This window comes from Penicillium antarcticum (genome assembly GCF_028974205.1).
Source record: "Penicillium antarcticum strain IBT 31339 chromosome Unknown utg000005l_segment0_segment0, whole genome shotgun sequence".
Lineage (NCBI taxonomy): Eukaryota > Fungi > Ascomycota > Eurotiomycetes > Eurotiales > Aspergillaceae > Penicillium > Penicillium antarcticum.
Window position 1 is genome coordinate 1,458,870 of NW_026695303.1, and position 24,856 is coordinate 1,483,725.

The 24,856-nt window shown below is 48.4% G+C and overlaps 12 protein-coding genes across 12 annotated transcripts; 9 read left to right on the plus strand and 3 right to left on the minus strand.

The window, feature by feature from the left end:
* Positions 1–4: 4 nt before the first annotated feature.
* Positions 5–1,679, plus strand: N7508_005202 (S53 family peptidase; the record flags this gene model as incomplete). The annotated part of the gene is made up of 2 exons (XM_058463268.1): positions 5–1,341; positions 1,391–1,679. The coding sequence occupies 2 exons, from the start codon at positions 5–7 to the stop codon at positions 1,677–1,679; spliced, it is 1,626 nt and encodes a 541-aa protein (XP_058319746.1).
* Positions 1,680–2,017: 338 nt separating this feature from the next.
* Positions 2,018–2,922, plus strand: rpnL (proteasome regulatory particle lid subunit rpnL; the record flags this gene model as incomplete). Its single annotated transcript, XM_058463269.1, has 2 exons — positions 2,018–2,584; positions 2,644–2,922. 2 exons carry the CDS (start codon positions 2,018–2,020, stop codon positions 2,920–2,922), a joined length of 846 nt encoding a protein of 281 aa, XP_058319747.1.
* A 212-nt stretch (positions 2,923–3,134) lies between these two features.
* On the minus strand, positions 3,135–4,458 carry N7508_005204 (uncharacterized protein; the record flags this gene model as incomplete). The annotated part of the gene is made up of 2 exons (XM_058463270.1): positions 3,135–4,182; positions 4,250–4,458. The coding sequence occupies 2 exons, from the start codon at positions 4,456–4,458 to the stop codon at positions 3,135–3,137; spliced, it is 1,257 nt and encodes a 418-aa protein (XP_058319748.1).
* A 1,746-nt stretch (positions 4,459–6,204) lies between these two features.
* Positions 6,205–7,246, plus strand: N7508_005205 (NmrA/HSCARG family protein; the record flags this gene model as incomplete). The annotated part of the gene is made up of 3 exons (XM_058463271.1): positions 6,205–6,378; positions 6,433–6,853; positions 6,912–7,246. 3 exons carry the CDS (start codon positions 6,205–6,207, stop codon positions 7,244–7,246), a joined length of 930 nt encoding a protein of 309 aa, XP_058319749.1.
* A 517-nt stretch (positions 7,247–7,763) lies between these two features.
* On the plus strand, positions 7,764–8,023 carry N7508_005206 (uncharacterized protein; the record flags this gene model as incomplete). Its single annotated transcript, XM_058463272.1, has 2 exons — positions 7,764–7,824; positions 7,890–8,023. The coding sequence occupies 2 exons, from the start codon at positions 7,764–7,766 to the stop codon at positions 8,021–8,023; spliced, it is 195 nt and encodes a 64-aa protein (XP_058319750.1).
* A 3,497-nt stretch (positions 8,024–11,520) lies between these two features.
* Positions 11,521–13,186, plus strand: N7508_005207 (MFS transporter; the record flags this gene model as incomplete). The annotated part of the gene is made up of 5 exons (XM_058463273.1): positions 11,521–11,605; positions 11,667–11,912; positions 11,969–12,808; positions 12,875–13,048; positions 13,101–13,186. 5 exons carry the CDS (start codon positions 11,521–11,523, stop codon positions 13,184–13,186), a joined length of 1,431 nt encoding a protein of 476 aa, XP_058319751.1.
* Positions 13,187–13,522: 336 nt separating this feature from the next.
* On the plus strand, positions 13,523–14,825 carry N7508_005208 (isopenicillin N synthase family dioxygenase; the record flags this gene model as incomplete). The annotated part of the gene is made up of 6 exons (XM_058463274.1): positions 13,523–13,681; positions 13,738–13,845; positions 13,899–14,318; positions 14,371–14,507; positions 14,556–14,727; positions 14,778–14,825. The coding sequence occupies 6 exons, from the start codon at positions 13,523–13,525 to the stop codon at positions 14,823–14,825; spliced, it is 1,044 nt and encodes a 347-aa protein (XP_058319752.1).
* Positions 14,826–15,192: 367 nt separating this feature from the next.
* Positions 15,193–16,800, plus strand: N7508_005209 (epoxide hydrolase family protein; the record flags this gene model as incomplete). Its single annotated transcript, XM_058463275.1, has 8 exons — positions 15,193–15,413; positions 15,478–15,611; positions 15,666–15,938; positions 16,003–16,011; positions 16,067–16,253; positions 16,311–16,431; positions 16,492–16,647; positions 16,702–16,800. 8 exons carry the CDS (start codon positions 15,193–15,195, stop codon positions 16,798–16,800), a joined length of 1,200 nt encoding a protein of 399 aa, XP_058319753.1.
* A 396-nt stretch (positions 16,801–17,196) lies between these two features.
* N7508_005210 (DUF1917 domain-containing protein) lies at positions 17,197–18,179 on the plus strand (the record flags this gene model as incomplete). Its single annotated transcript, XM_058463276.1, has 2 exons — positions 17,197–17,260; positions 17,314–18,179. 2 exons carry the CDS (start codon positions 17,197–17,199, stop codon positions 18,177–18,179), a joined length of 930 nt encoding a protein of 309 aa, XP_058319754.1.
* A 330-nt stretch (positions 18,180–18,509) lies between these two features.
* N7508_005211 (COG1/VPS51 family protein) lies at positions 18,510–19,391 on the minus strand (the record flags this gene model as incomplete). The annotated part of the gene is made up of 1 exon (XM_058463277.1): positions 18,510–19,391. One exon carries the CDS (start codon positions 19,389–19,391, stop codon positions 18,510–18,512), a length of 882 nt encoding a protein of 293 aa, XP_058319755.1.
* Positions 19,392–19,544: 153 nt separating this feature from the next.
* Positions 19,545–20,261, plus strand: N7508_005212 (OB fold domain-containing protein; the record flags this gene model as incomplete). The annotated part of the gene is made up of 1 exon (XM_058463278.1): positions 19,545–20,261. The coding sequence occupies one exon, from the start codon at positions 19,545–19,547 to the stop codon at positions 20,259–20,261; it is 717 nt and encodes a 238-aa protein (XP_058319756.1).
* Positions 20,262–20,435: 174 nt separating this feature from the next.
* N7508_005213 (SKI complex subunit tetratricopeptide repeat protein SKI3) lies at positions 20,436–24,804 on the minus strand (the record flags this gene model as incomplete). The annotated part of the gene is made up of 2 exons (XM_058463279.1): positions 20,436–24,630; positions 24,689–24,804. 2 exons carry the CDS (start codon positions 24,802–24,804, stop codon positions 20,436–20,438), a joined length of 4,311 nt encoding a protein of 1,436 aa, XP_058319757.1.
* Positions 24,805–24,856: the final 52 nt, after the last annotated feature.

A 24,856-nucleotide genomic window follows, 5' to 3' on the forward strand; every position in this document is an offset into this window, starting at 1 on the left:
GTCAATGACATTCACCCTGGCAATCACGCAAAGAAACGCTGAGGAATTTGAAAAAAAGGTGATTGATCTTTCAACTCCGGGACATGCAACCTACGGCCAGCATATGAAAAGGGAAGAAGTGAATGAGTTCCTGCGCCCACAGCTATTCGTCTTAGATCGAGTTTACGCATGGCTGAAATCAGAGAATGCGCCTGCCTGCTCGATCGAAGAAGCAGGCAACTGGATAACATTCACAGTCCCACTTGCCCAGGCCGAGAAAATGATGAAGACACAATTTTTCTACTTCCATCAACATGCTCAGACAAATACCGCCATTCGAACTCTGGGTTATTCGGTACCTCGTGATATACATCCTTATGTCCAGTTGATTCAACCAACAACTCGATTCAGCAACCTAGGGTCCCTGAAAATGTCACTCGTCCAACCAAAAATGGCAAGCTCCGAAGACTTGGCCGCTGGATGCCACAGTATCATCACACCAGCCTGCATTCGAGACCTGTACGGCATGGGAAACACGACCACCAGACCGAATCGGCACAACATCCTTGGGATATCTGGTTACCTAGAACAATACGCTCGATACAGGGATTTCGACCATTTCATGGCTCAATACGCTGCGAACAATACGAGCAACTTCACCGTGGTCTCAATTCATGATGGACAGAACGATCAGAACTCTTCATCTGACAGCACTGAAGGAAGCTTAGATGTGCAGTACGCCATCTCCATTGCAGATGAAGTGAGAGCAACTTTCTATACCACCGCTGGACGAGCTCCTATGATCCCAGAGATTGGCCGGCTAGGTGGCGCCGGGTCCACAAATGAGCCCTACCTCGAACAGCTTCATTATCTGCTCAGTCTCTCGGATCACGAGCTCCCAGCCGTGCTGACAAATTCATACGGAGAAGATGAGCAGAGTATTCCAGAGTCATATGCAAACGCAACTTGCAGTCTGTTTGCCCAACTCGGCGCCCGCGGTGTCACAGTGCTGTTCAGCAGTGGGGATTCGGGTCCTGGAGATTCGTGCCTGAGTAATGACGGGCAGAACACAACCAAGTTCCTACCTGAATTCCCAACCTCTTGTCCATTCGTCACGTCAGTTGGAGGAACGCACGGCATCGGTCCCGAAACTGCAATTTCCTTTTCGGGGGGAGGATTCTCGGACCTTTTCCCACGGCCAACGTACCAGGACACTGCCGTGACTGGCTACCTCACTAAACTTGGGGATCAATGGAGCGGGTTATACAATCCCCAAGGAAGAGGAATTCCTGATGTAGCAACACAGTCGAGTAACTTCGTGGTTCGAGACCATGGAAATTGGGTATTGGTCAGTGGTACAAGGTTTGTGTTTCCCGACACTCAAGAGAAGAGTTATACTAAATATTGTTAGTGCATCGGCGCCAGTATTCGCAGCTGTAGTTTCTCAGCTAAATGCTGCTCGTCTTGCAGCGAATTTGCCTCGCATGGGCTTTTTGAATCCATGGATTTATAGTGTTGGGCAACCTGGGTTCGCGGACATTGTTCGAGGTGGCTCCACTGGCTGTGCTGGGAAGATTAGTGGTGGCATCAAAACACCTCTGGTGTCAGGTGCAAGCTGGAATGCCACCGACGGGTGGGACCCTGTGACAGGACTGGGGACGCCTCTGTTCCAGAGACTTGTCCAGATAGCATTGTCTTGAACTGCCGCTAAAAATAATCTCAATGAGCACATTTTGCACCTGCCACGCAGTAGCGCAAATTTGAACGCTTAATGCCATCAATTAGTCAAGTAAAAAATGGAATAATCTCGAGGAAGTAGAAGTACACGAGCGGTGGATATCTCCGATTATAAACACGGTCACGTGCCAACACAGCTGACCGCCCACCACAGCTCCGTCATGAGTGCCGGATTGTCACCAACAATCATCCACCTATCCTCAAGCTCTCTATCTCTTTCGTTACGGTCGTTGCCAGTGCTAGATTGCGTTTCGGCTTCGCTAAAGTTTTTCAGCATTACCCTGAATCCAACCCACACACCATGTCCGATCTACAGTCCCTTGTCTCAGAGCTCCACGGTGCTCTCGAGCGCAAGCAGCTGGATACCACCAACGATCTCCTCAGCCGCGCCAAGCGTGCTCTTCTTATGCAAAACGCATTGATCCCAACCTCATCAACACCTCCTCAGCTTGTTGTCCTCGCCCGTCAAGTCCTCGAGCTCGGAGCCCTCGCCTCAATTCGCCAGACCGACGCGCAGCTATTCACAAGATACTACCAGCAACTCCAGCCATTCTACGATCTTGAGCGACACGCCGGTCTTCCAGGCCAGAACTCATCAAATGTAGATTTCAGCACTAGCCAGCGGAGCAAGATCACAGGACTGTACCTGCTTCTTCTTTTGAGCATGGGTGACAGTGCCAACTTCCACACAGTGCTAGAGGGACTCGTTGAAGAGGCAAGCTTGCAGGGTGGTCGTGTTGAAGATGATGCATACATCAAATATGCCGTTGAGCTGGAGCGCAATTTGATGGAGGGAAGCTACGACAAGGTGTGGAGGGAGACAAAGTCCGAGCGTGTCCCATCTGAAGACTTCGGTCTGTTCTCGAATGTGAGTTGCTCTTAACTCAATCACGTCTCGCATATAAATACTAACTATGATATCTCCAGGTTCTCATTGGCACCATCCGCAGTGAAATCGCAGACTGCTCGGAAAAGGCCTATCCCTCCCTCCCCATCTCCAACGCCAAGAACCTCTTATTCCTCGAGTCTGAAGGTGCCGTTATCGAGTTTGCTCAGCAGCGTGGCTGGATCCTCCGCGACGGCCGGATACACTTCCCCGTTGAGCCCGAGGCGGCTGCCAGGTCCGAGAAGGACATTCTGGTGGCTAGCGGTACCGTTATTGAGAACGCTTTGGGCTACGCCCGGGAACTTGAAACCATTGTTTAATAACTCTTTCAATGGGAATGATGTGCTGTATTCGGGTATGAATGATTTATTTAGGCGCGGATGTACTTGTATACCTGTCGCTTCTGCATTGTGATTTGTCTAGCGTGTTCATGATAACAATCATGTTAGAATTATCCCGCTTCTTTATTTCTAGTAGTGCAATAGGCGGCATAGCTAGCCTTCCGCGGCAGACGATTTCGTCTATGATTCGACTACACATCTACAGTCCATATACACAGCCTCTTGTCATAGAAACTGCTCGAGACACAAAGGAGTTCTCCGGAGACAGACTCCCCGAGTCCAACCTTCGTCCCCTGCCAGACACCACTAGCATAATTCATACTCTCATGCTCCGTGAACTTCGCCAGCACTTCAATGCCCCATTCCGAAGTACCATCTTGCTGCGAGCAAGTAACCCGAACAAGCCTAGTACCAGCATGCATACAGCTTGCCAGCACCAAGAAGCTCCATGTTGTAACATGCGACGGATCTGCAGACTCAGGCACCTGCGTCGTGCTCAGCAACTGCAATCGCCAAACTCCACCGTCAAGCCCCTGCTCAGCAAGCACCTCGCCTCTGCGCGTAGCATGGTAGACCCGTAAACCCTCATCATAACTTCCAGTCAGGAGAACAGGAGCATCACCAACCAATGGAACCTCAAGCGGTAGAATAGCAGTAACACCAGCTGTATGATGACGTGCCCGATCATCATGTTCAACGAGCATAGGCGAGATATGCTCATTTGGATCATCTAACTCGGCAATATTATCAAAGCGACGGGTATGTAATGAGCCAAAGTCATTGCCGGTGAACATGAAGGGAATTTTGGATGCGTTTTGGTTGTCGGCTGTGGTGGAAGGTGTGGATAAGGCGACGAACCAGACTTCGATCATTTGCTTCGCTTCGAAGGTTCCCCATTCAACTAGACCACCTTCTTCGCGGATATCACCCTCCGTTCCGAAGACAGCTGTCCGACTATCAGAGAATGTGACTGCAAATCCATCTGCTGAAGTGTTGGGGAACCAGTGTTCCGGTGCCCAGGCCAGGAAGAGGGCTGGGATGGATGGATCTTCGTGGACTTGCTGGGTCCATAGTTGGGTGACGCTAGGAGACGCATCATCTCCCGCTGATGAATTGGCAGAGACTTCGAATAGAGAAACTGTGCCTACACTGCTAGCGATTGCGAATAGATTCTTGTGTTTTGGGTGGAAGTGGAGGTCAAAGACTGCATATGGGACTGCGATTCTTTGGATTTGAGATCTATGTAATGTTAGTTCATTGCCCTGACGGTCGATAACATGTGTTTGCAGGCTAATGCATAGCTTACAGTGCGTTGCTGACGGGATCTAGCTTCCATAGCTGGATACTTCCAATTTTGGTTTGCTCTATCTCTCCATCTTCCGTCTTGTTTTCTGATAGGAGGTAGGTGCCCACTATGAAATGGTCTGGTGCCTCCGGGCAGAATTCCAAACAGCTTGGTGGCTGGTCTAGGAAGACTGTCGTTGCAGAGCTGGGGTGCTGGATAGTTGCAGCCATTGTGGTTTTGTCTGATTTCAACCGTGTCGCTGGGTGCATGAAATGTGGGGTTACGGCTGCAGAAAAAATGCACTCAGATCCAGCCCTGCACGTCTCTTTTACAGCGACGCTATGTGAGCGGAAGATATTACAGAGATCTTCTCCTGCTTGGCCTTGTTCTCGGGAAGTTGAGATTTGAACCAAAACCTCATAGTGGGGCGGTGAGTATCCCCCCCAAGGCAAAAGAGTATACAACATACCAGCAAGTGAGAATGCAGAAATAACAGACCTCATACGCAAAGCAGTCGCTATGATATGCCTATTCTTTATGGTGTTTAAATTCGACAGCTTACGCGTGCTGCAAATTCGGCAGTATCTGCCTTATGGATATCAATATCACATGTGGATGAGACATATCATTCTGAGCGAGAGATAAAGTTTTTCGAAGAGTTCACATCCAAGTCAGATAATATAGGGTATCTTAAATAGCTAGATCTAACCCCCACTCGAGAGAATTAAATTGCTTTCTCAAGCATACCCACCATGCGGTATACGTTCACCGTAAGCGCACACGTTCGGGTTCCACTATGGCCCCGAAAGCCGTAAGCCAACTTGATGATCCATAAGCTCGAAACTTGACCATAGTCTGACTTGAAGAATAGCTGGTTCTGCTATGCGGATGGGCAACCAAAGCACCAATCAGTGAATAACTTCGTCCGCTTGGGATCCCTCGTTCTCTTATTTGCCATTCCAAGTGTTAGCCCTTGGTTTCATCAATGAATTGCTAGGTATAAAAAGCAAATTTTGCCACAAAATCATTCAATGCGAGGACCATTGCGTGGTTGAGGCTGATCCCGACATTGCAGGCGTCGGGGTTATTTGTTCCTACCTATTTATTCTGCACAGCGTATAGCAGTTGCTTTCAAGGACGAAATGTCTTAAAATTTATAGATGCGTGTCTGCCTGCACTCAGACCATATGCAGCCTCATTATTCTAGGGTTTTGCTCGAACCCCTACAGGACAGGCTACATATGCAGCACGCTCGTCATGACATCCTTAGCCCGTTATCATTACAAAACCTCCTTGGCTGCCTGTCGCTCCGGTAATTAGAGATGGTGCCATTGTATAAAAAAATGAGACTGGGTTGATTGGTGGTGAGAAGAATGAACCACCAGCAATTGGCTTTTATAGCGGTGGTATGAAACATCAAGCTTGAAAAACTTCAATAGGTTGTAGAATGCAGTGAGATAATTACATGTGCTTTGGGCCCATCTCAACCCCGAGCTGAATCAGAGCGGGTTCTATGGTTTTAAGGTTATGTGTTTCGATGCACATGCATAGTTGCTTTTCCCCAATGTCACTGATATGCCCTATCGACATTGTTGGATTTAAGTGACTTAGTATAAAGAATAAAAAAAGTTCATGTACATCTGTTATGACGTGGTGAAATGTATTCTGTAGAATGCCGAAGAATGTGGGAAGAGATCCTCGGGGTTAATATAGAGCCCGAAGCTCCACTTTTCGTTCAACCTTAATAATTGAGGTATATCGGGCCCCGACCAACAGCGAGATCAACAATATTGATTTCAAACATTGAATCCTGCTGGTATGATTACAGAAGCATTTTATTGCAGATCTTCGGCGAGGAAGATCGCCGAGCCCCCGAACTTGCCACAGTATAAAGATCGAGCAAGTCCCCTGTCCAGGCCAAATCATCAATCATCAAATCTATCAGTCCAACTTTAAACTACTTTGAATCTTCAACCATGTCGAAGCTCATCACAGTCTTTGGTGCTACCGGACAGCAGGGTGGCTCTGTCATTCGCACCATCTTGCAAGATGCCAGCCTGTCCAAGGAATTCAAGATTCGTGGTATCACTCGCGATATCTCGAAACCCGCAGCTCAAGCCCTCGTCCAACAAGGAGTCGAGATCAAGAATGTAAGTCATCATTTTCGTCAAGGATAAGTCCCAATACTGACAGATGTTTCCGAGGCCGACATGAACTCCAAGGACTCGTTGACTCAGGCATTGAAAGGCAGTCACTCGGTTTTCCTTGTCACTACACCCGACTGGGGTAATGCTGGTTCTGATGCTGAGCTAGTCCACGGCAAGAACGTCGCCGATGTAGCAAAGGAGACTGGTGTCCAGCACCTTATCTTCTCTTCTCTCCTCAATGTGACCGAGACATCGGGTGGTAAACTCACACATGTCCCTCACTTTGATCACAAGGCCGAGGTCGAGAAGTACATCCGGTCGACTGGAGTGCCCGCTACATTCGTGCTCCCCGGGTATTTCATGTCCAACTATTCCGTTTTTGGAATGCTGCGTAAGGGTGAAGACGACGTCTATAACCTGGCTTACCCCGTCGGCAAAGATGCTCCATTCCCGCTCATTGACATTGCCACCGACCTCGGTATGTTGTATTCATGCCTTACGTATGAAACTAGAAAAGCTAACAAAATGGTCTTTAGGCAAGTATGTCGCCGCAGCCCTGAAGGGTCGGTCAGATGTTCTGGGATCCCAAATCCTGGCTGCAGCCGACTATTACTCTCCTTCGCGCATTCTTGTCGAGTTCGAGGAAGTTACTGGAAAGAAGACCAACTTCGTCCAAGTGGATTCTGAGACTTACAAGAGCTTCATGCCCGGCCCTATGGGAGAGGAGATGCTGGAGAATCACCTGTTTATTGAGAGCCCCGGTTACTACAATGGAAAGAGCCTGAAGGAGAGCAACGATCTGCTCAAGAAGCATGGCTACGAAGCTACCAGCTGGAAACAATTTTTGGAGAAGAACAAGGATTCGCTCTGAGGATCCAAGAGCTTCGCAATTCCCGACAACTATTGCAAATCTATATAGAAATAGCATCCAAACTGAAAGATTGTTGATGAGGATTCATGGAAAGGCACATCTACCAATTGTAGTTGTCAAATGGAAGAGTAGAGTTCAAAAGCCCCAGTATTAAACTCAGTAGTACTAATAGTTTACCGATTGGATGCGACAGTATGCAGTGAGATTGCTTCGACGATCAACCATGAAACAGGATTTTGGCAACGGTCGCTTGGACATCGTGGTTGCTAATGCCCGTACCTGCAAAACCTGCCCCAATCTTGAATATGACGGGGAAAGCTTTGCACGGGATAACTGAGTGAACTACAAGGATATCATGTGGACTGCACAGGCTGCGGGTAAAATCTTGAAGACACAGGGCTAGGGTAATTTAATTATCACTGCTTCTGGGAGTGCTATCCTCGTCAACATTCCTCAGGCTTAGGTCGCTTATAATACATCCAAGGCTTCTGCGGTGCACCTGCCAAAGAGTTTGGCTATGGAATGGACAGACTTTGCCCGGGTGAACTGCATTTCTCCGCATTTCATAATGACAGATAGTAAGATCCCTCACGTGTCTACAAGATGAGGTTCTGAGAAAAGGCTAACACTGACAATGCTATAGTGCGCACTAAACAACCAAAGGAGTTGTTCAAGGAATGGATGGCCATAAATCCTGGACGCCGAATCTGTGACCCAGCTGAGCTTAAGAGTTTATGTACCTCATTCCGCGCTGGATTATTTCTACAATGCAACTAACCATTTCCTCAGGCTTGTGTTTTCCTTGCCAGCGACGCATGCTGCTACATGACAGGCTCAGACCTTGTTATCGATGGTGGTTACACTTTGCCTTGGCTATCAAAACACTTATACAAATGAAAATAATGAGGTGATCTAGATCCGAAAATCGTTTTCTTTGCGCTTCATCAAAATTACCTTTCAATAGAATGAACAGTTTACCCTGTCAGTATCGTATATAACTTGTTGTATTGTAATATTGAGTCATTGTAATTTACCGATCTCGGAGTGGGGGAGATCTGACGATCTGGCTTAATCCACACCCAACTTAGTATACAGCGACTAATTTTCTACAAAGTGCTTTTTCATTATATCGCAAGGAACTGACTCCCTGGTGTATTAGTACTTGTCATTCGGACGCAGCTTTCAATCGTAAAGAAAGAGACAAAATAGCACGAAAAATTAGAGGCGAGATATAACAAACGAACAGCATGGTTTCATGAATCGAACCCTGACGTCCCAAACACCACCTTTGTCACATTCCCGAAAACAGTTTCATCTCTGCAATGGAAAAAATCCTTGACCGCATTGGGCGTGAAACTGAAATGGATATGTGCACCATACCCTTGGTTGCTGGTACAGCTATCCTCCCATAAGCGCTTGAGCTCCACATCACCGCTCCTCTTGCCAGACAGGAAACAATAAGAGGAGCAATAGGCACCACCAGCTTCTTCGCAGGCTTTTTTTGCCACGTCAACTTCCGCTCCCCAAGATGGGGATTCACCAAATTGGTCCCACTTATCAGGGTATGAGCAATCCGCCATATAGTCCAGTGGAATGTCTGGCCTATTCGGGTCGCACACCAAGGTGCCCCAATCATCATATTTCTGTGTGACGGACCATCGACCATCCCAGCATTTCCTGTCGCACTGTTCGTAGTTGCCACAAGGTGTTCCGGCCGTGTATTTCGCTGCTAGAGTAGCGACTGCAAAGAAGAGGACCAAAGCGCTGCGTAACTTAATACTGAATGTTATAGTCATTGAAGCGTTATTAGTTCTGGGGTTGGCAAAGTAGACGGCTCATCGAGGCTTACCTGGGCGTGGAGTCTAGCGGATGCTGATTGCTCAGAAGGACATAGACAGACACTTGGAGGTGACGACAGCTCAACCTGTTATAGAGTATATTCTGATTGCGAGCGGTACAGCTAGCCAGATTATTCTCAGGATATTCACAATCACTGGGCGGAGGCAGCAAACAAAGAATGTTGCTTTGATATCCAGAAAATCTGAGCGTATTGAAATTTCTCGTAAGATACTGGACAAAGTATTACAGCAACTAAGCTAAGTATAGATTACGTAGACCAAGGTACTAGGAATTAATTCGCGAGTGTACGGAGGAGACCCTGTTTTGAATATTGCCGTACATGGATCTCAGTGGCCGACAGACATGATATTAGATATAGCTCGATACAGAAATACAACAGCAGTCGTAATTCTGTTCACGGTGCTAAACGGCAGCCCTACATGCCCTTCGATGGGGTTTCCTGCACGAAAGTCTGGAAATGTTCCATGGATGAGAAGTTTAGGCTACGAGAAATAGTCAATTGGAATCACTCTGGCTGTGCACCTATATATCACTGATGAAATCCGACGTGAAATAACGACTCTAGATAACTCTAGATACTTGAATCATATTAGAAATTGATGGTCTATGTATAAATCATGATTGCCAACAAGTGAGTGTACTCTTGAAGGCACGACCAATCAGTTGTCTGAGTATGCCGGGTCTGCCCTTTTGGCTGTCCTTTTTGTGTCTCAAACCTAGAACTTTAACTATACAAAGTGTGGAGAAGCAGTCATTAGCTCGGGCATCTGGAACAGCGTCAAACTAGCAAGCCTTCAACTTTCCGCTGGAAATTTAGCTTGTTTTGGATGAATGTCGAGATAGAGGCTTTGATAGGCAAGTGGAACGGCCAGCATGCTATAATTAACGTACAGAGTCTAGAAACTTGGAAATTGCGGGTGCTTGAAACTGGTACTTTATTGCAACGCCAATAGTCGCTGAGGAACAATTCGCTATCTCATCTTGTGGGTCACGGGCGGGTTGGATACTGAGCAAGCTGGTTTGTTTTGACCAAAGCCATCTGAGAGGCTGTGAATGATGAGGGACATTTAACTTCTAGAAGTTAAATAACCAAGAGTATCAAATGCTGTGGACTATGGATGCGTTTTCGGGGAAAATAGAAAAGGAGGTTGTTTTGAGAGGTAGAAAACTTAAGAAAAATCTCAAATGGTAAGGCTGATCATGTGCCGAGAGGAGGCAGAATGCTTTATACCGACTAAGAACAACAACAAAACCTTCGAAAATGATACCAAGAGATCCCTCAGGAAAAGAGAAATTGGATGATCGTTTGACAAAGTTAAGCCCGATTTGCAGGGGAATTCATAACAGGGACGTCGACGTCCGATCAGCCGATCATGCGCACAGTCGTATTATTTTATTCAAGTATATCTGCTCTTCTAAGAGAAAAATACAACTCTGGATTATATCTATCTTGTGCTATATATCCTGCTAGGTCATCTTGGGCTAAATAGTCATTGGTAACGATTCTAGAGAAAGTGAGGCTAAAAGAAATACCCAGGCAAAAATGACCTGTATGATCTGAGAGGTGATCGCGCAATCTCACTGCATTGCTACATAACTATACGTTTGTTTGTCGATACGAATGCATCGTCAATGCACTTGAACATCCGTGCGTGTCATGCCTTTCCTATCGCGCGAATAGTAATGGCTCGAGCTTTTGTCCACGGGTTTCACTGCATTGCATTGCATGAGACCACATCATATCTTCATTCTGTTCGAGTCAACCCATGCAAACACAATGCTTACTGAAACCCATTGACCTAGATACATTATATTTCTACGTCGCTTCAGAGTCTGAAAGTCATACTGGATGCTCCGACGGTGGCCGGCGGGTGGTCTATATGTAGCTCTGGGCAAAGGAAGGTACAGTATCATCTCCTTGCAGATTCCTACGTTGGCACTTTACTATGTAACATCAACACACGTCCAGAGGGCCAAATTTGGGGGCTTGCGAACACCCCGCATATTGCTTTTCCTCCGGGCCACCCCTACGGCCCGACAGTCTACTGGAGCGTGCGAACTGCAGCGAAGGGCGCGAACTTTAACTATGACACATCCTAGGTAGCAGACCCCGTGCAAGTACGAGTGCATAGAAGATGTATGGACATGCATGGATGCATCAATCACAACGCCAGCTCTGAGTCCACTAGACGCGAGGGCGATCCCGATTGACGAAAACGCTGTGAAGGGCGCTAGAATCAGGGCTAAGCGTGCAGATTAAAGTCAGACAAGATAAAAATGAAACTAATTGTCATCTCAGACATACTTACCCAACTTGCATCTGTAAATATTGGGGTGGCACCGCCCAAAAAAAAATCCTTATTTCTTCCCTGCCCCCACTCCTCTTGTTCCTAAACCTGTCCGTACCCATCGCCATGTTGGATAAAAAGCCTTTGGGATACCGATGGAGGTCTTCGAGACTTCTGGTTGTATCCTCAATCACTGTCGCATTGTTCGCAGGTGCGTGTGGCTGGTGTCTCACATTTCATGATTGTTTTGAGTCATTCTGACATTTCAGCAGAAACATTTCTTTATGGGTTCCTCACGCCGATTCTAAGCTATATGCTTGAGGAACGTTTACAAATTGATCCATCTCTCACTCAAAGCTATACCACCGCATTGCTCACGTCCCATGGATTCTTCGGTCTTATTTCTGCGCCGGTAGTCGCGCATCTCGCCGAGAAGACGCCGAGTCAAAAGACTCCGCTACTGATTGCTCTGGCAGGATGTTTTGTGGGGACTCTGATGATTGCGCTCACGACTTCAGGTATTTCAATGTCGAACCTATTTGAAATTTTGACCTGGGCTGATCATATTGAACAGTGTGGGCTCTCTTCCTTGGTCGCATCTTGCAAAGTATAGCTGGGGCTGGTACTTGGGTGGTTGGATTTTCCCTCCTAGCTAATAATGTGGACAAGAAACATCTCGGCAAGTCGATGGGGCTCGCAATGGCATTTGTCACTGCTGGAATGGTCGGAGGACCAACCGTGAGTGGTACCCTGCTTCAGTTGTTTGGATACTGGACCGCCTGGTCACTGCCTATGGTGGTGCTTGCTCTAGATATCATTGCGCGACTGGTGATGATTGAACCTCACCCTACGTCTTCATCCGATGCTTCGGGCAAATCGACTAGTTCCACGTTCGCACAGAACACCGAGACATCAGACGAAACAACAGCTTTGCTTTCTGAAACGACCGATATCGTCAAACCAACTCATTGCGAATTAGAAGCCAAGCAAACGTCAAAGCAAGACTATTACAAGATCATGCTCACAGACGCACGAGTTCTGACTGCATTATCCAATGTCGTTGTCGTCTCCTCTCTCATCGCCGGAATCAACAATACACTTCCCGTCCACTTAAAAGAAGCATTCGGCTGGAAGAGCCTGCTTATAAGCATGATGTTCTTCTGTTTGCAAGTTCCCAATATTGCCCTCAGCGGACCAGCGGGATGGCTCCGGGACCGAGGCGGTTTACGGGGCCCTACCACCCTGGGGTGGAGTGCCATGGTCCCTTTGATATTGCTTCTGGGAGTCCCTGGAGATCCACATTTCCCCTGGGCTACCGGCAACACAGCCGGTCAATCCATATTTACTGGATCAGTGATTGCCCTGGGTACAGTCCTGCCTCTGGTGCGTGGTGTGGGAGCTGTGCAATTAGCATGTGAGTCATCTCCAATAAGCCCGTCTTGAAAACCTGGTTCGTGCGCTAAGAACATGTTCTTCTTAGATGTTGTCAAGGATATGGAAGCCAAGGATCCGCATATGTTTGAGGCTAACAGAAGCAATTTGCGCGTTTTTTCCATGACGGAAGTTGGATATAGCATCGGAATGATGATTGGGCCCTTATTAAGCGGCTCACTGGTTGAAGGAGTTGGATTTTTCTTCATGACTGTGGCACTAGGTGAGCACACTGACTGATCTGAGACTTTCGTTCATATCCTGACCCTTTTTAGCTGCTATTTGCCTCGTTCAAGCTTGGGCTTCGTGGCGCTGGCTCGACGCTAAGTCTCCGACTCATGTTTCTGAAGCTTCTGCATAGACTATTCTAGAAATCTGGTCCACAATCGTAAATGGACCTGCTTTGTAAAATAAATTTAGGTTGCTTGTGACTCAGAGTAGTCTGAACAGCGGGAGAAAGATATGTATCAAGCATATCCGAATTGAATGTACCGAATTTCGCGAAGAATGAATGGAATGATCCATTAGCCTGCAATTCATTCCTGATATCACTATATACCTTAATCTCACAAGCCGTGCATGCCCAATTGGTGAGTGATAAGGGCGGGGACTTACCCCGCGAGGTAGCAGTACCTCATTTATAGATCCCTGCAACATTTCAGCCAACCGACTTCCCCCAAATCCAAATCAAATCAACATGACCGAGAAACAGGGCGAAAGCTCACAGCTTGCTAACTGTGATCATATCCCTATTATCGATCTTTCCACTCTAGACAGTCCACATCTTGAAGAAAGGCAGCAGCTGGCTCAATCGATCTATGACGTGTGCACACAAGTTGGGTTCTTTTATATCATAGTAGGTACCTTCTCTTGCTGCCTACTATCTAGCAGCAGCTAACACTATCGTACCAGAACCATGGTATTCCAGATGAGATGGTCAAAGAAATTCACAATGCCGCAGAACGCTTCTTCGGTCTGCCCGAGGAACAGAAAATGACATTTTATATCGGAAACTCACCGGTATGTCTGGATATTAGACTTAAAATAAAGACCCTCTTACTGAGCTCGCCTAGAAATTCCGCGGGTACAGCCCTCTAGGATCCGAGAAATCCACAGGAACAGACGATGATCCTATCGCGCCAGAAGATGCAGTTAGCGCTCTCTCCGAAGCGTTTGATATTGGATATGAGACTGCAATGGATAACCAAAAGTCGAAGACTGACCCTCTTCCTCGTGATCCCTATCAATTGTACGGAGACAATCAATGGCCTGACCAGGATACGCTGCCAGGATTCTCACGGACCTACATTGAGTATTGCTCCTTGGTCCTCGGACTCTGTCGAAAGATGATGAGAATATTTGCTCTTGCTCTCGATTTGCCTGAGGGGCACTTCGACTCGATGGTTCAAGATCCAGGTGTGACGTCCAGGATGATGCATTATCCGCCTCAACCCGTGAAAGAAGAAGTTCGTGAGGGACTTGGAGCTCACACAGTAAACTTAAGCGATACTGGAATTCAAGAACTACACTCTGACATTTTAACAGGACTATGAATGCTTCACTATCCTTTCTCAGGGTAGCGTGCCCGGTCTACAGGTACTCAACCACAGCGGGGAATGGATACTTGCGCCTCCATTGCCGGGCACATTGGTTGTTAACATAGCGGATTGCTTATCAATATGGTAAAGGCAGTATCTATACTTTGTTTGTTTTTGCGCTAATCCCTCCAGGACAAACAAAAAGTTCAAATCAACTATACACCGGGTTACAAACTTGACGGGACAGGAGCGGTATTCGATTCCGTTCTTCTTTGGCGTCGATTATGATGCAACAATCTCCGTTTTACCAAATCATATCACGAATGAGAGACCTGCATGTACAGAGCCTTTCAAAGCAGGCGAGGTCAGTGATTACGGCAATTTACGCAACTATGTGGACTGACAAAGGTATAGTGGGTTCGCGAAAAACTATCAAAGGCATATGTGGGCTATGAGGGCTAATCACTTCCCCCAAGCAAGTAAAATGGAAGTCTCGTCGTGACTACTGTTTGTTCAGGGTGTCTGATTGCTTGTTTACCATATCTTCGTACTATTCATGTCTATATATCTGCACCAGGCCCTGACTGATGCCCCATGTAGGAAAACATGGGTAGGAATCCATCTTTGCGGTCGATTCATAAACCACAAAGGTTATCCAAATTCTCGACATATCATCCCACATCCAATAAGAAATCCTCGGAGTTTGTAAGCATGAAGCCGGTCGCGTCCATACGAACCCCGCACCCGATGACGCGCGATTGTTGCCTAAGCTCAGTATAAAAAGCGCAATCTCCCCGAGAAATACCATATCAAGCACCTTCAAATCGCAATGTCGTTGCCCTTCAGCAGTCCGCCATCCACGGCAAAGACCCCCCTCACGCCATTCAAAGTCGCCGTTCCGCAAGTAAAGCTGACCGAGCTCGAAACGCTCTTAAAGCTAGCCAAGTTCGCCCCGCATACATACGAGAACTCCCAAACAAACCGTCGCTATGGCGTTGGTACTGATTGGCTGGTGACCATGCGGGATCTGTGGCTGCGGTCTTATAGCTGGTACTGTACCCCAGAGTTACTAGTTGCTCCACATCTTCATGCATGTACTAACCTGTGCGAATAGGAGAGCTACTGAGGATCGGATGAATAGCTTTCCTCATTTTACTACTGATGTGGATGGGGTCAATATTCATTTTGTAGGTCTTTTTTCGCAGAAGGCGGATGCCGTTCCTGTTCTGTTGATTCATGGGTGGCCTGGTACGGTTTGTTCTTAGTCTAAATGTGAGATATCCTAGCTTAACTTGTTTACAGGAAGCTTCTTGGAGTTTTTGCCTATTTTGCAGAAGTTCAAGGAGGAATATACCCCAGAAACCCTCCCTTTTCACTTGATTGTACCATCGTTGCCTGGCTACGCCTTTTCTTCTGGTCCCCCATTGGAGAGGGACTTTGGCACGGGTGATGTTGCTGCTATCTTAGATCAATTGATGAAAGATCTTGGATTTGGGAGCGGCTATGTAGCCCAGGGTGGTGATATTGGCAGTCGCATTGCCAGGCATCTGGGTGTGGACCATGAAAGCTGCAAAGGTATGAAGTCCTGTCTATCCATTCTTTGCCAGGGCTCAGTTTGATCTGACATGATTGGGTACAGCTGTACATGGTGAGTATTTTCTCTACCCAACAATTTTGATGATCAAGTACCAATGGATATTCAGTCAACGTGGTTTTCATGAGACGCCCAGACAATATGACAGACGACAATCTCAATGCCTTTGAAATACAAGGCATAGAGCATTTTCAGAAATTCGGAGCGTTTGGCAGTGGGTATGCGATGGAACATGGTACTCGGCCCAGCACCATTGGCCATGTTGTATCCTCGAGCCCCATCGCCCTTCTTGCATGGTGAGTGCGATTAGATTCAAGGTAATCCTAAGGAGCGCAAATTACTAATATTGGCAGGGTTGGCGAGAAATTCCTGGAATGGGTCGATGATCCGCTCGCCTCGGACGACATCTTGGAGTCCGTCACGCTGTATTGGCTGACAGAGACGTTCCCTCGGGCTATTTATACCTATCGCCAGGTGAGTTGTCTTTGAAATATTGACATCCTAAGTGGGAGTCTCTAATCAGCATTGATATAGAACTATCCGCCTCCACCTATTCCGGCGTCTAATGACCCCCGCTGGTATATCCATAAACCGTTTGGGTATTCTTCTTTCCCCATGGAGATTGCTCGGCTACCACGCTCTTGGATCGAGACAACCGGTGATTTGGTTTTCTATGAACAGCACCAAAAGGTATGTGGCTTGGAAGAATGGCACTATATGTTATATACTGACGTTGGTGTCAAGGGTGGCCACTTCGCGGCGCTAGAGAGACCAGAAGAGCTCAAGACAGATATATCCAAGTTCATTGAGCAGGTATGGCCAGGCATTGTTGGTGCCAAATGAGTATGATCTTCTGCAGTGTGGCAATGGAGGATAGTAAAGACTAGATCTTGTTCTTCAAAGATGGATCGCACGAAATTACACTAGCAAGTGACTTTGACGGTATCTATTTTCAATATCAAATATAACTTAGAAAGGTTCGAAAACTCAACCTGGAGGTAAGATAGTGCAAAGAAAAAGGCGAGGGGCAGGAATCATGTATATCGGTACCAGAATTGATGCATGAAAACACAGTCATCTTTCAAGTGATAGCACAAAGGTCCATTTTTCTAACCGAGCTCGTAAGCAAATCAAAAAGTAGCGTACATGTATACGAAAGCTGCATGTAAGAAAGAGGACGTGGCAGAAACCAAACAGGGGATTTGCACGCTCACGTCTTCACTCTCCACATCACTCAACATGTCACCAGATACAGAGATGGCATCCCACGAGGAGATATTCTCCGATGAATCAAGCTTCTACGGTAAGTTCTCGCCATATTATCCACCCACAAACGCTTCGACTAAACTCCCACAGGCGACGAAGATACAAAAAATGAACTGGAAAAAGCATGCGCATCTTTCGACCCAGAACCATTCTGGGCACAAATCCATCAACACCTGCCAGCAACACAACAGCATAACGCACGCGCATCAACACGACCTGCCAAGGCATCCTCATCAGATGTCAGCATGAAAGATGCATCACCACCAGCATCATCAACCACACTCCCCGCAGACCGTCGCGGCAAAACAGAGCCAGTAGACTCCTTCCTATCCCGTCTCCCACCATCAAAATTGACTGTTCAGGACACAGAATGGATCTGGACGTGGAACTCAGCTGGCTCACGTAAAAACGGCGGCGATGTCGCTTCTTTCACTAGGAAAGGGCATGAGCTTCTGAATACCTACGAAGAAGAAAGCACCCGACTCCGACAAGCGCACGATGCATCAGGTGCGAAAACTACATCTGGCCTGACCCGCAAATTGAACCCTCTGCGCCAGGAACTGGAGAAAGCGATTCTCGCGCTGGCGCGGGAGACGGATGTTACGACGGGGAAGTGGATGCTCTTCCCGTCAGTTGAGCACGTCGATGAAGTCTGGCGTGCGGTGGTTAGTGCTACAGAGAAGGGGCAGCTAGGTGATGCGGCTAAGGTTGCTACGGATGATGGGTCTGGGTCTGGGCAGGCGCGTCTGATTTGTGTTTATACTGCTGATTTTGCGGAGAAGGAGGATCTTAAGCGGGTGCTGTGTAAGTTGGTTGATATGGATCTTGTTGGGAAGGGGAATCGGGCGATTTACTACAAGGCTGATGCTTATACTCATCTTAATATCAATTCGAAGAATGGGTATGGGTTGAAGGCGAGTATGTACTCCAGTCGGGACGTTCTTGCTTGGAAATGAAGTGAATAAAAAGATCAGAAACTGTGTATGAGATGTGAGAATATGTTTTATGATTGGTGTTTCGAATGCAGTGGGTATCATTGAATAATGCGTCTCTATATAACGCTTGATGGGTTGGTGGTCTCTGCCACCGGGATGTAGGCTATTCGCCAAAGCGATCCCGAGGCCGGGCAGTAGCCAGTACTGTAAATACAAGCCTCGGAGCGAGTATCCTTTGGCCAGGCCATCAGAAAATGAGCCGAGTCATTCGGTAAGCTCCAAGCCTACCTCGCCAGGAGTGGGAGGAGCGTCAGCCGCTTGAATGGTGTTTATGAAAGGCACAGAGAGGCTTCAATCGTCATTGCCATCCTGGCTCATGACCTTTTCGCATGATTCCCGGATCTCAGCAATGCCCTTCACCTCACCCCAAGCGTTAAGCAAGTGCTGGATCTCCTTCCAGTCTTTCTCCGCATCCTCCCACTTATCCTCCGCCACCAATTTCTCCAGTCTTTGAGGTGCAGCGAGCACCCACCGGACAGTATCCTTTTCTTTCTTCAACCCAGAAGCTCCATCTTCAGCCTTGGCCTCTTTCATTCGCCGCCGCTGCTCCTCTCTTTCCTGAATGAGTCCGCCAGCAGTCTCCGCAACGAATGCAATTGCAGGACCCAGGGTCTTCGTCATAGTCAACGGAGCACCGCGCTCATCCATGCTGCGTCGCATCTTCCCAATGGTCTCCACAGCACGAATCAACTTCGAGTAGTTATCGTAGACCAGCGCCTTCCGCTCTCCGTCGAGAGTCCGGATATCGCCAACAAGCGTATTCTCGGCTTTCAGCACCGTAGATAGAGTTGATGAAGAAAGAAGATGCTCAACATAACGATGCGGGTCAAAGTCCGCACTGTCAAGCTCAGTCCCTGAAGCTAAAGCGGACGGGTTGGAGATATCGCCGGCATCGGTAGTCCGGGGAACACTGCGCGAGCGAGAGGCATCCCTGGACGCAGATTGATCCGCACCAGGCGGTTTGAGGTTATAGTAATCACGGAGGGCGCTGCGATTCCGTCGGGGGTTGAAGGAGGGGGAGAGAGCTCGCGCGGTGGACGGGGTAGAGGCGGCACTGAGCCCGCCGCTGACGTTGGTATTCAAGACATCAAGAGACGGGCGGGACGAGGGCGGTCCTGGAGAATGGGCTCGCGAGGAGGCAATCGATGGCCGTGGGGAGGATAAAGTCGACATGGTGTGTGAGAGGAAAGTGAGCAGGCGACGGGCCACCTCGACGGCTATAAGCGGTGGTCTGTGCTGTAGTCGCGTTGAGCTTCCCCGAACTTTTGTCTCTTGAGTGTCTTGCCTCAAGTGCGCATTTATGCTCATGGAGACTTCCACTGTGTAATGGCTAGTTCCGATCAAATCGCAGCTCAGATCTTGAGCTCCAAGTCGCTCTCCGTGTCTCCGACTTGGCTCAATGCCTTCCTATCCTCCGGCACGGCACCACGCAATGTCCCCGCCTCGGCCCTTGCGAAGACAGCTACTTTCCGTCTTCTAGCTTCCGATATCAGAGAATCTCTTTCTAAGCACCGGTCTTGTGTCCTACCTACCCATATCGCCAATCCAACTGTCCAAGAACTACGCCTCCAAGGCCCTATCCCAGTCCAAGTCCTAGACATTGAAGACATCGGCACAAGTCTATGGAGCCAAATCGAAGCTATTGAGCGCATCGAGCGAGGAGAAGCCATTCGTGGCCGTGAAATTGTACGCACTATCGCTGTTGGCGAGGACCCCGAGGTGTCGGAGAACAATGGCTCGAATAACCACAATGCCACTGCATCGGGCAATAGTGGTTCTGGACCACATCGATTGATGATTCAAGATGCAGCTGGGACCGTGGCTATTGGGATTGAGATGCAGCGGATTGAGGGGGTCGCTCTAGAAAAGCTTGCTATTGGAGCGAAGCTTTTGCTTCAGAATCCTACTGTTGCTCGCGGTATGGTGCTGCTTACTCCGGGTTCTGTTACTGTGCTTGGGGGTAAGATTGAGTCTATGGATAAGAGCTGGAAGGAAGGGAGGAAGGCGAGGTTATTGGAAAGGACTTCTTCTCTGCAAGCGTGAGAATTTACGAATGGTGCATCAGACGCAAAGCGGTGATACCCTCATTGATTTAATAATAGCTATCTGTTGATTTTTCTTTGTTTTCTTTTTTTTTATGCTTTGTGATCATAGGATTCATCCATTTTCTCTTCCCATGGCATAATCGTCACATTGAGGATGACACCTGGAACCTGACTAGGCAGCCAAGGTAGATACACCGTGGTTCAACTCCTCCCATCCACTGGACTTCCAGGGTGCAATCATGGTCGCACGGAGAGCGTCGCCGGTCTTACCAGTCTGCGCATAGGCATCGCTGAGATCAGCAGCTTCGAGGTTGCTGTGAGGCGGTACGTTCTTTAGCGCACGGTCGAGAGCCATATCTGCTGGGTAGGCGGATTGCGATGCTGAAGACAGCTCCATCCATCCTGCAGGTTGGCTCGGGGATAGCATAACTGCAGCAGTGGCCTCTCCAACGCGTCTGGTGTCTTCCGGAAGTGCGGCCTTCTCCGTGAATCCCATGGCTGAGATTGCGGCGAGCAGCTTGATCAGTTTGGCCCGGTCATGAATATCAACGCCGTCGCGAGTGATCATGCTTTGGAGGTCTGACTCCACGGCCTCAATTGCGTCCCGGTCTGCATCTAAAAGAGCAACTGCACCAAGAAGGCTGACTGCTCCAATGTGATCGGGGTGCTTCTCAACACAATCGAATAATTGCTCTCGGGCGACAGCTCGGTCTTCTTCTCCACCCTTAGCCCACAGGACCTGGGCCAGAAGGCATACCACATCGGGGGCATTGTCTGCCTCCTCAAGAGCGTCGCGGAACATGTCAATAGCACGGTCCATGGAGCTGGTGAAGTAAAATGCGAGACCAGCGGACAGATGGGCAGATAGACGGAGTTTCTTGCAGGCCTCAGGGTCAAATTTCTCCGCGTCTTCCTCTCCAGATAGAGTAATGGCAAGCTCGGCCTTCTCAGCAGCTTCCTCATATGAGTGGTTTGCGAGCAAAACACGCGCCAGGTCCGCATTTGCCTGGGCAAACTTTGAGAGAGAGGCTGGAGACTCGGTCTCTTCAAACTCCGTCTCCATGCCTGAACATACCGCCTGCAGACTGATCTCGGCATCTGTGACCTCGCCCATTCTCTCTGCAAGTAGAGCAGAGAGGTGAACGAATGGCAGGTCAGTTGGGTTTTGAATGCAAAGCTGGTGTAAAGCAAAGAAGGGCTGAATAAGGTGAGACACCTCGTTGGATGCAGAGGGGTCAAGAAGAAGGTGGTCGAAAAGGTTCAAGGTGTATTGGCGCTTGGGGATAGTAGCCGATGAGTTTGAAATGTCGAAAGCATGCTCGAAAAGACCTCTAGCCTCCTTAACTTCACCAACGAGCATTGCAAGCAAGCCTTGGCCAACCCAAGCCTGTGCATAGTCTGGGTCGGTGGACTGTGCCCGGGTAAAGACCTCATTGGCAAGTTGGACATCATTTTGTAGCATATAGAGCGCTCCCAGGTTGGTCCAGACTTGAGCGTTGCGATCGTTCAAATGCAAGCTCCTGACAAACGCATGCTGCGCTACCTTTGGGCTCATGTTTGTGGTAACCACACCCAGGGCATTCCAGAAATCAGCGTTTCCAGCCTCGAGTTCAATCGCCCTCTTGAAGCAGCGCATAGCTGCTTTGAGGAACTTGCGTGGCTTCTTGCCCTTCTTGTCAGAGTCTGACTGCGCGCTGCGGTATGCAAGATACTCGGCCCAGCCAAGGTTGTACCACCCGACTGCCTGAGCATGCAAATTATTCACAGAAACGTGGAGTGCACGCTTATAAGCAAGGATAGACATATTAATGTAGAAATCAAATGTGATTGGGTTTTCGCTCCCACTGGACCCAAGCCAATCATTGCCGAGGCCATCAATGTCGGTCATGTAGTCAAGAGCCATGGAGTCAAGATTGAGTGCCAATAAGGCCTTGCAGTCAGAAGGTGACAATTTATGGAGCTTGGACTTCATGTAGGAAAAGTTGGAGCACGCATCACCGACAGCCTTCCAAAGGTTGAAGATATCACTCTGAATTGGTGCAAGCGAGATAGCTACTTGGATGGCTTTTGATGAAAGCTCTGCGGCGTCATTGAACATACCCAAGCCTAGACTTTTCAGTGAACTCTCTGAAAGGGTCTGAAGCAACGCGATGGTTACACCGACATCACCAGCCCTGGAGGTCAAGACTTCTTCGTAGCTATAAATAGCATCATCGAACAGGCCGAGCTCCCGTTTGACATTTGCGAGCATGTATCGCGCAAACCAGACGTGTTCCTTGTCTGTTTCTGAAAGATCTTCCTCCAATGTCTTGGCATGCTCGAATGCTTTGGTGGCCGCAACGTACCGACCAGAATGGTGGTAGCTCTCTGCGAGTCCAACCCAGCAGTGATAGTCATTTGGTGACAGACGAAGCGCTGCCTGGAATGAGGGAATACTTTTGGCATACTGCTGTTTGTTGATCTGCACTGATCCCAGAGCCGCGTATGGCCAGCTGTATCCCCGTCGCTTGGATCCAGGAGCAGGCTTGGCCTTGCCGGAGTCATCCACGCGTTGTGCGACGGCTTCGACAAGATCCCACTCTTTCGAGTCAGCAAAGCCCTTGGCAAGTCGCTCGGCGGCTTCGATCTCGGATGTGGACAGTTCAAACGCCTTATGGAAGCACCGACGCGCTCGGTTCTTGTCCTTCTTGTAGTCGGCATAGTAGAAACCAAGCAGGGTGTAGGCAGGTGCAAAGTTCATGTTTGCTTGGATAGAGGCAAAGAGACTGGCGTAGGCACCTGTACGGTCCTTCCGTGCAGCTGGAGATGGATCGAGTTCCCACTGACAATATCCAATGCGGTATAATAGATCAGATGCAAACTCTCTGTTCTCGGGCTGGGCTTCTTTCAAATCTTCAAGAGTAGCAGACAGACTCTCCAGTCCAGATTGGAGGTCACCGTTCAAAGCAACACACCAGGCAAGCTCTCCCCGAATCTTAATGTTGGAGGGGTCGCGTGCAAGCGCACGCTGCAAGAATTCAACGGCCGCTTCATAGTCCTGGTCTTCTTTAAGAATCAGACCAATACCAAGTAGGCAGACGGAAGAGGTTGGTTTTCTTTGCAATATTTCCTCGAAAATTGCTTTTGCCTCAGGGTGGTGTCGGGGTGATTGATAGTGGATCAAGGAATTTGCAAGTGCAATGTTCAAGAAATCAGTTATGTTGGGAATTTTGATCCCACTGTATCTGATCAAGTCGTTGACATTCAACAAGCCCTTGCGAGTAACATCAACAACACTCTCATATTCCTCCAGGGTGAGGTACAAATTGGCCAGGATACGATGAGCAAGAATCGAAGATCGAGCAGATTCCAACCCACCGGCCATAAGAATGAGAGGATCTTTTTCTCTGGAGATAGCTTCACCATCTTCGCCATCCAGCGAGGAGATCGCCTTCTCTTCGGTCTCAGCATCCGCCTCGGGATCTTTGGGAAAGGGAGAAAGTTCACTCGACAAGAATCCCTTTAAAACCTTGGCAAGTCCAGATTCGGGGAAGAACTCTACGAATTCGCGTAGGTGCCCAACATCATACTGGCAGAACTCAATGTCCTGCCACTCCAGAAAGACTTTCCATGCGGGTTCGAATGGATGTTTGATGATCACCATGTCGTGTGCCGCCTTGAAGATTGCCTTTCGTTTGGCAGCTTTCGCCTTCACAGGAAGGAAATCAAGTTCATCGCACGCACGCATGAAGAGCTTCTCTTCATATTCACGTCGAACGGCGTCATCATTGGTCCAGTCAATTAAGCCCTGGTAAAGTTGTTCCAACCCGCTCTTTTTGTATGCCTCCCGCTTCACTTCTTGAGTCACCTCGTCAACCCGAGCTCCAAGACGTGTTCTCCGTTCTCCGATCTCGCGGTTGATAAATTCCTTCTCATCACTCTCAGTTACTTCGATTAAGCGCTTATAGGTGTGTGATGGGTGCGGTAATCGGCCTTCAAGGAAGTCGTACAACGGTGAGCTTGGCAATTGCATCTCCAATGCATCTCTGACTTGCGATTTCGAGCCCTGGTTCTTGGCTACTCTCAAATATTTGTTGACCAGGTCCTGGCAACGCTCCTTCTCGTCACTGGGATTTATCAACGACATGTTTTTCGTACCACGTTTACCAATGAGACCACAAGCATACCTTTCTGCGAAGATTTTTCCCAGTCGAATGACCACATCGCGAAATGAGTCGAGTTGGCTGGCGCCCAGTCTCCCATATAGAGAGACTAATCCCTGCCAGGCAGTTCGGTCGTCACTTTTGAGGCGAGCTGCGGCATAATATGCACCTTCTGATTCCTCGATTTTGTTCAATTTGTCATTTGCGAGTCCGAGGAAGATAAATCTGTGGAGGAAAACACGGCGAGTCAGTCAAGTTCCGTGCAAGATGTGGGGGATCATACGCGTGGTAATTCTTTGGGTCTTTCTTGACAAGGTCATTAGCCTTGTCTGCAGCATCTTGGAAGTCCTTTGTATCCAAAGCTGTTCGCACAGCCTTCAACGCGGCTTTGAACGACATGGCTGTATGTGCAGCGGGGAGAAACTGGTGTGGTGGAGAAAGGCGGTAGATC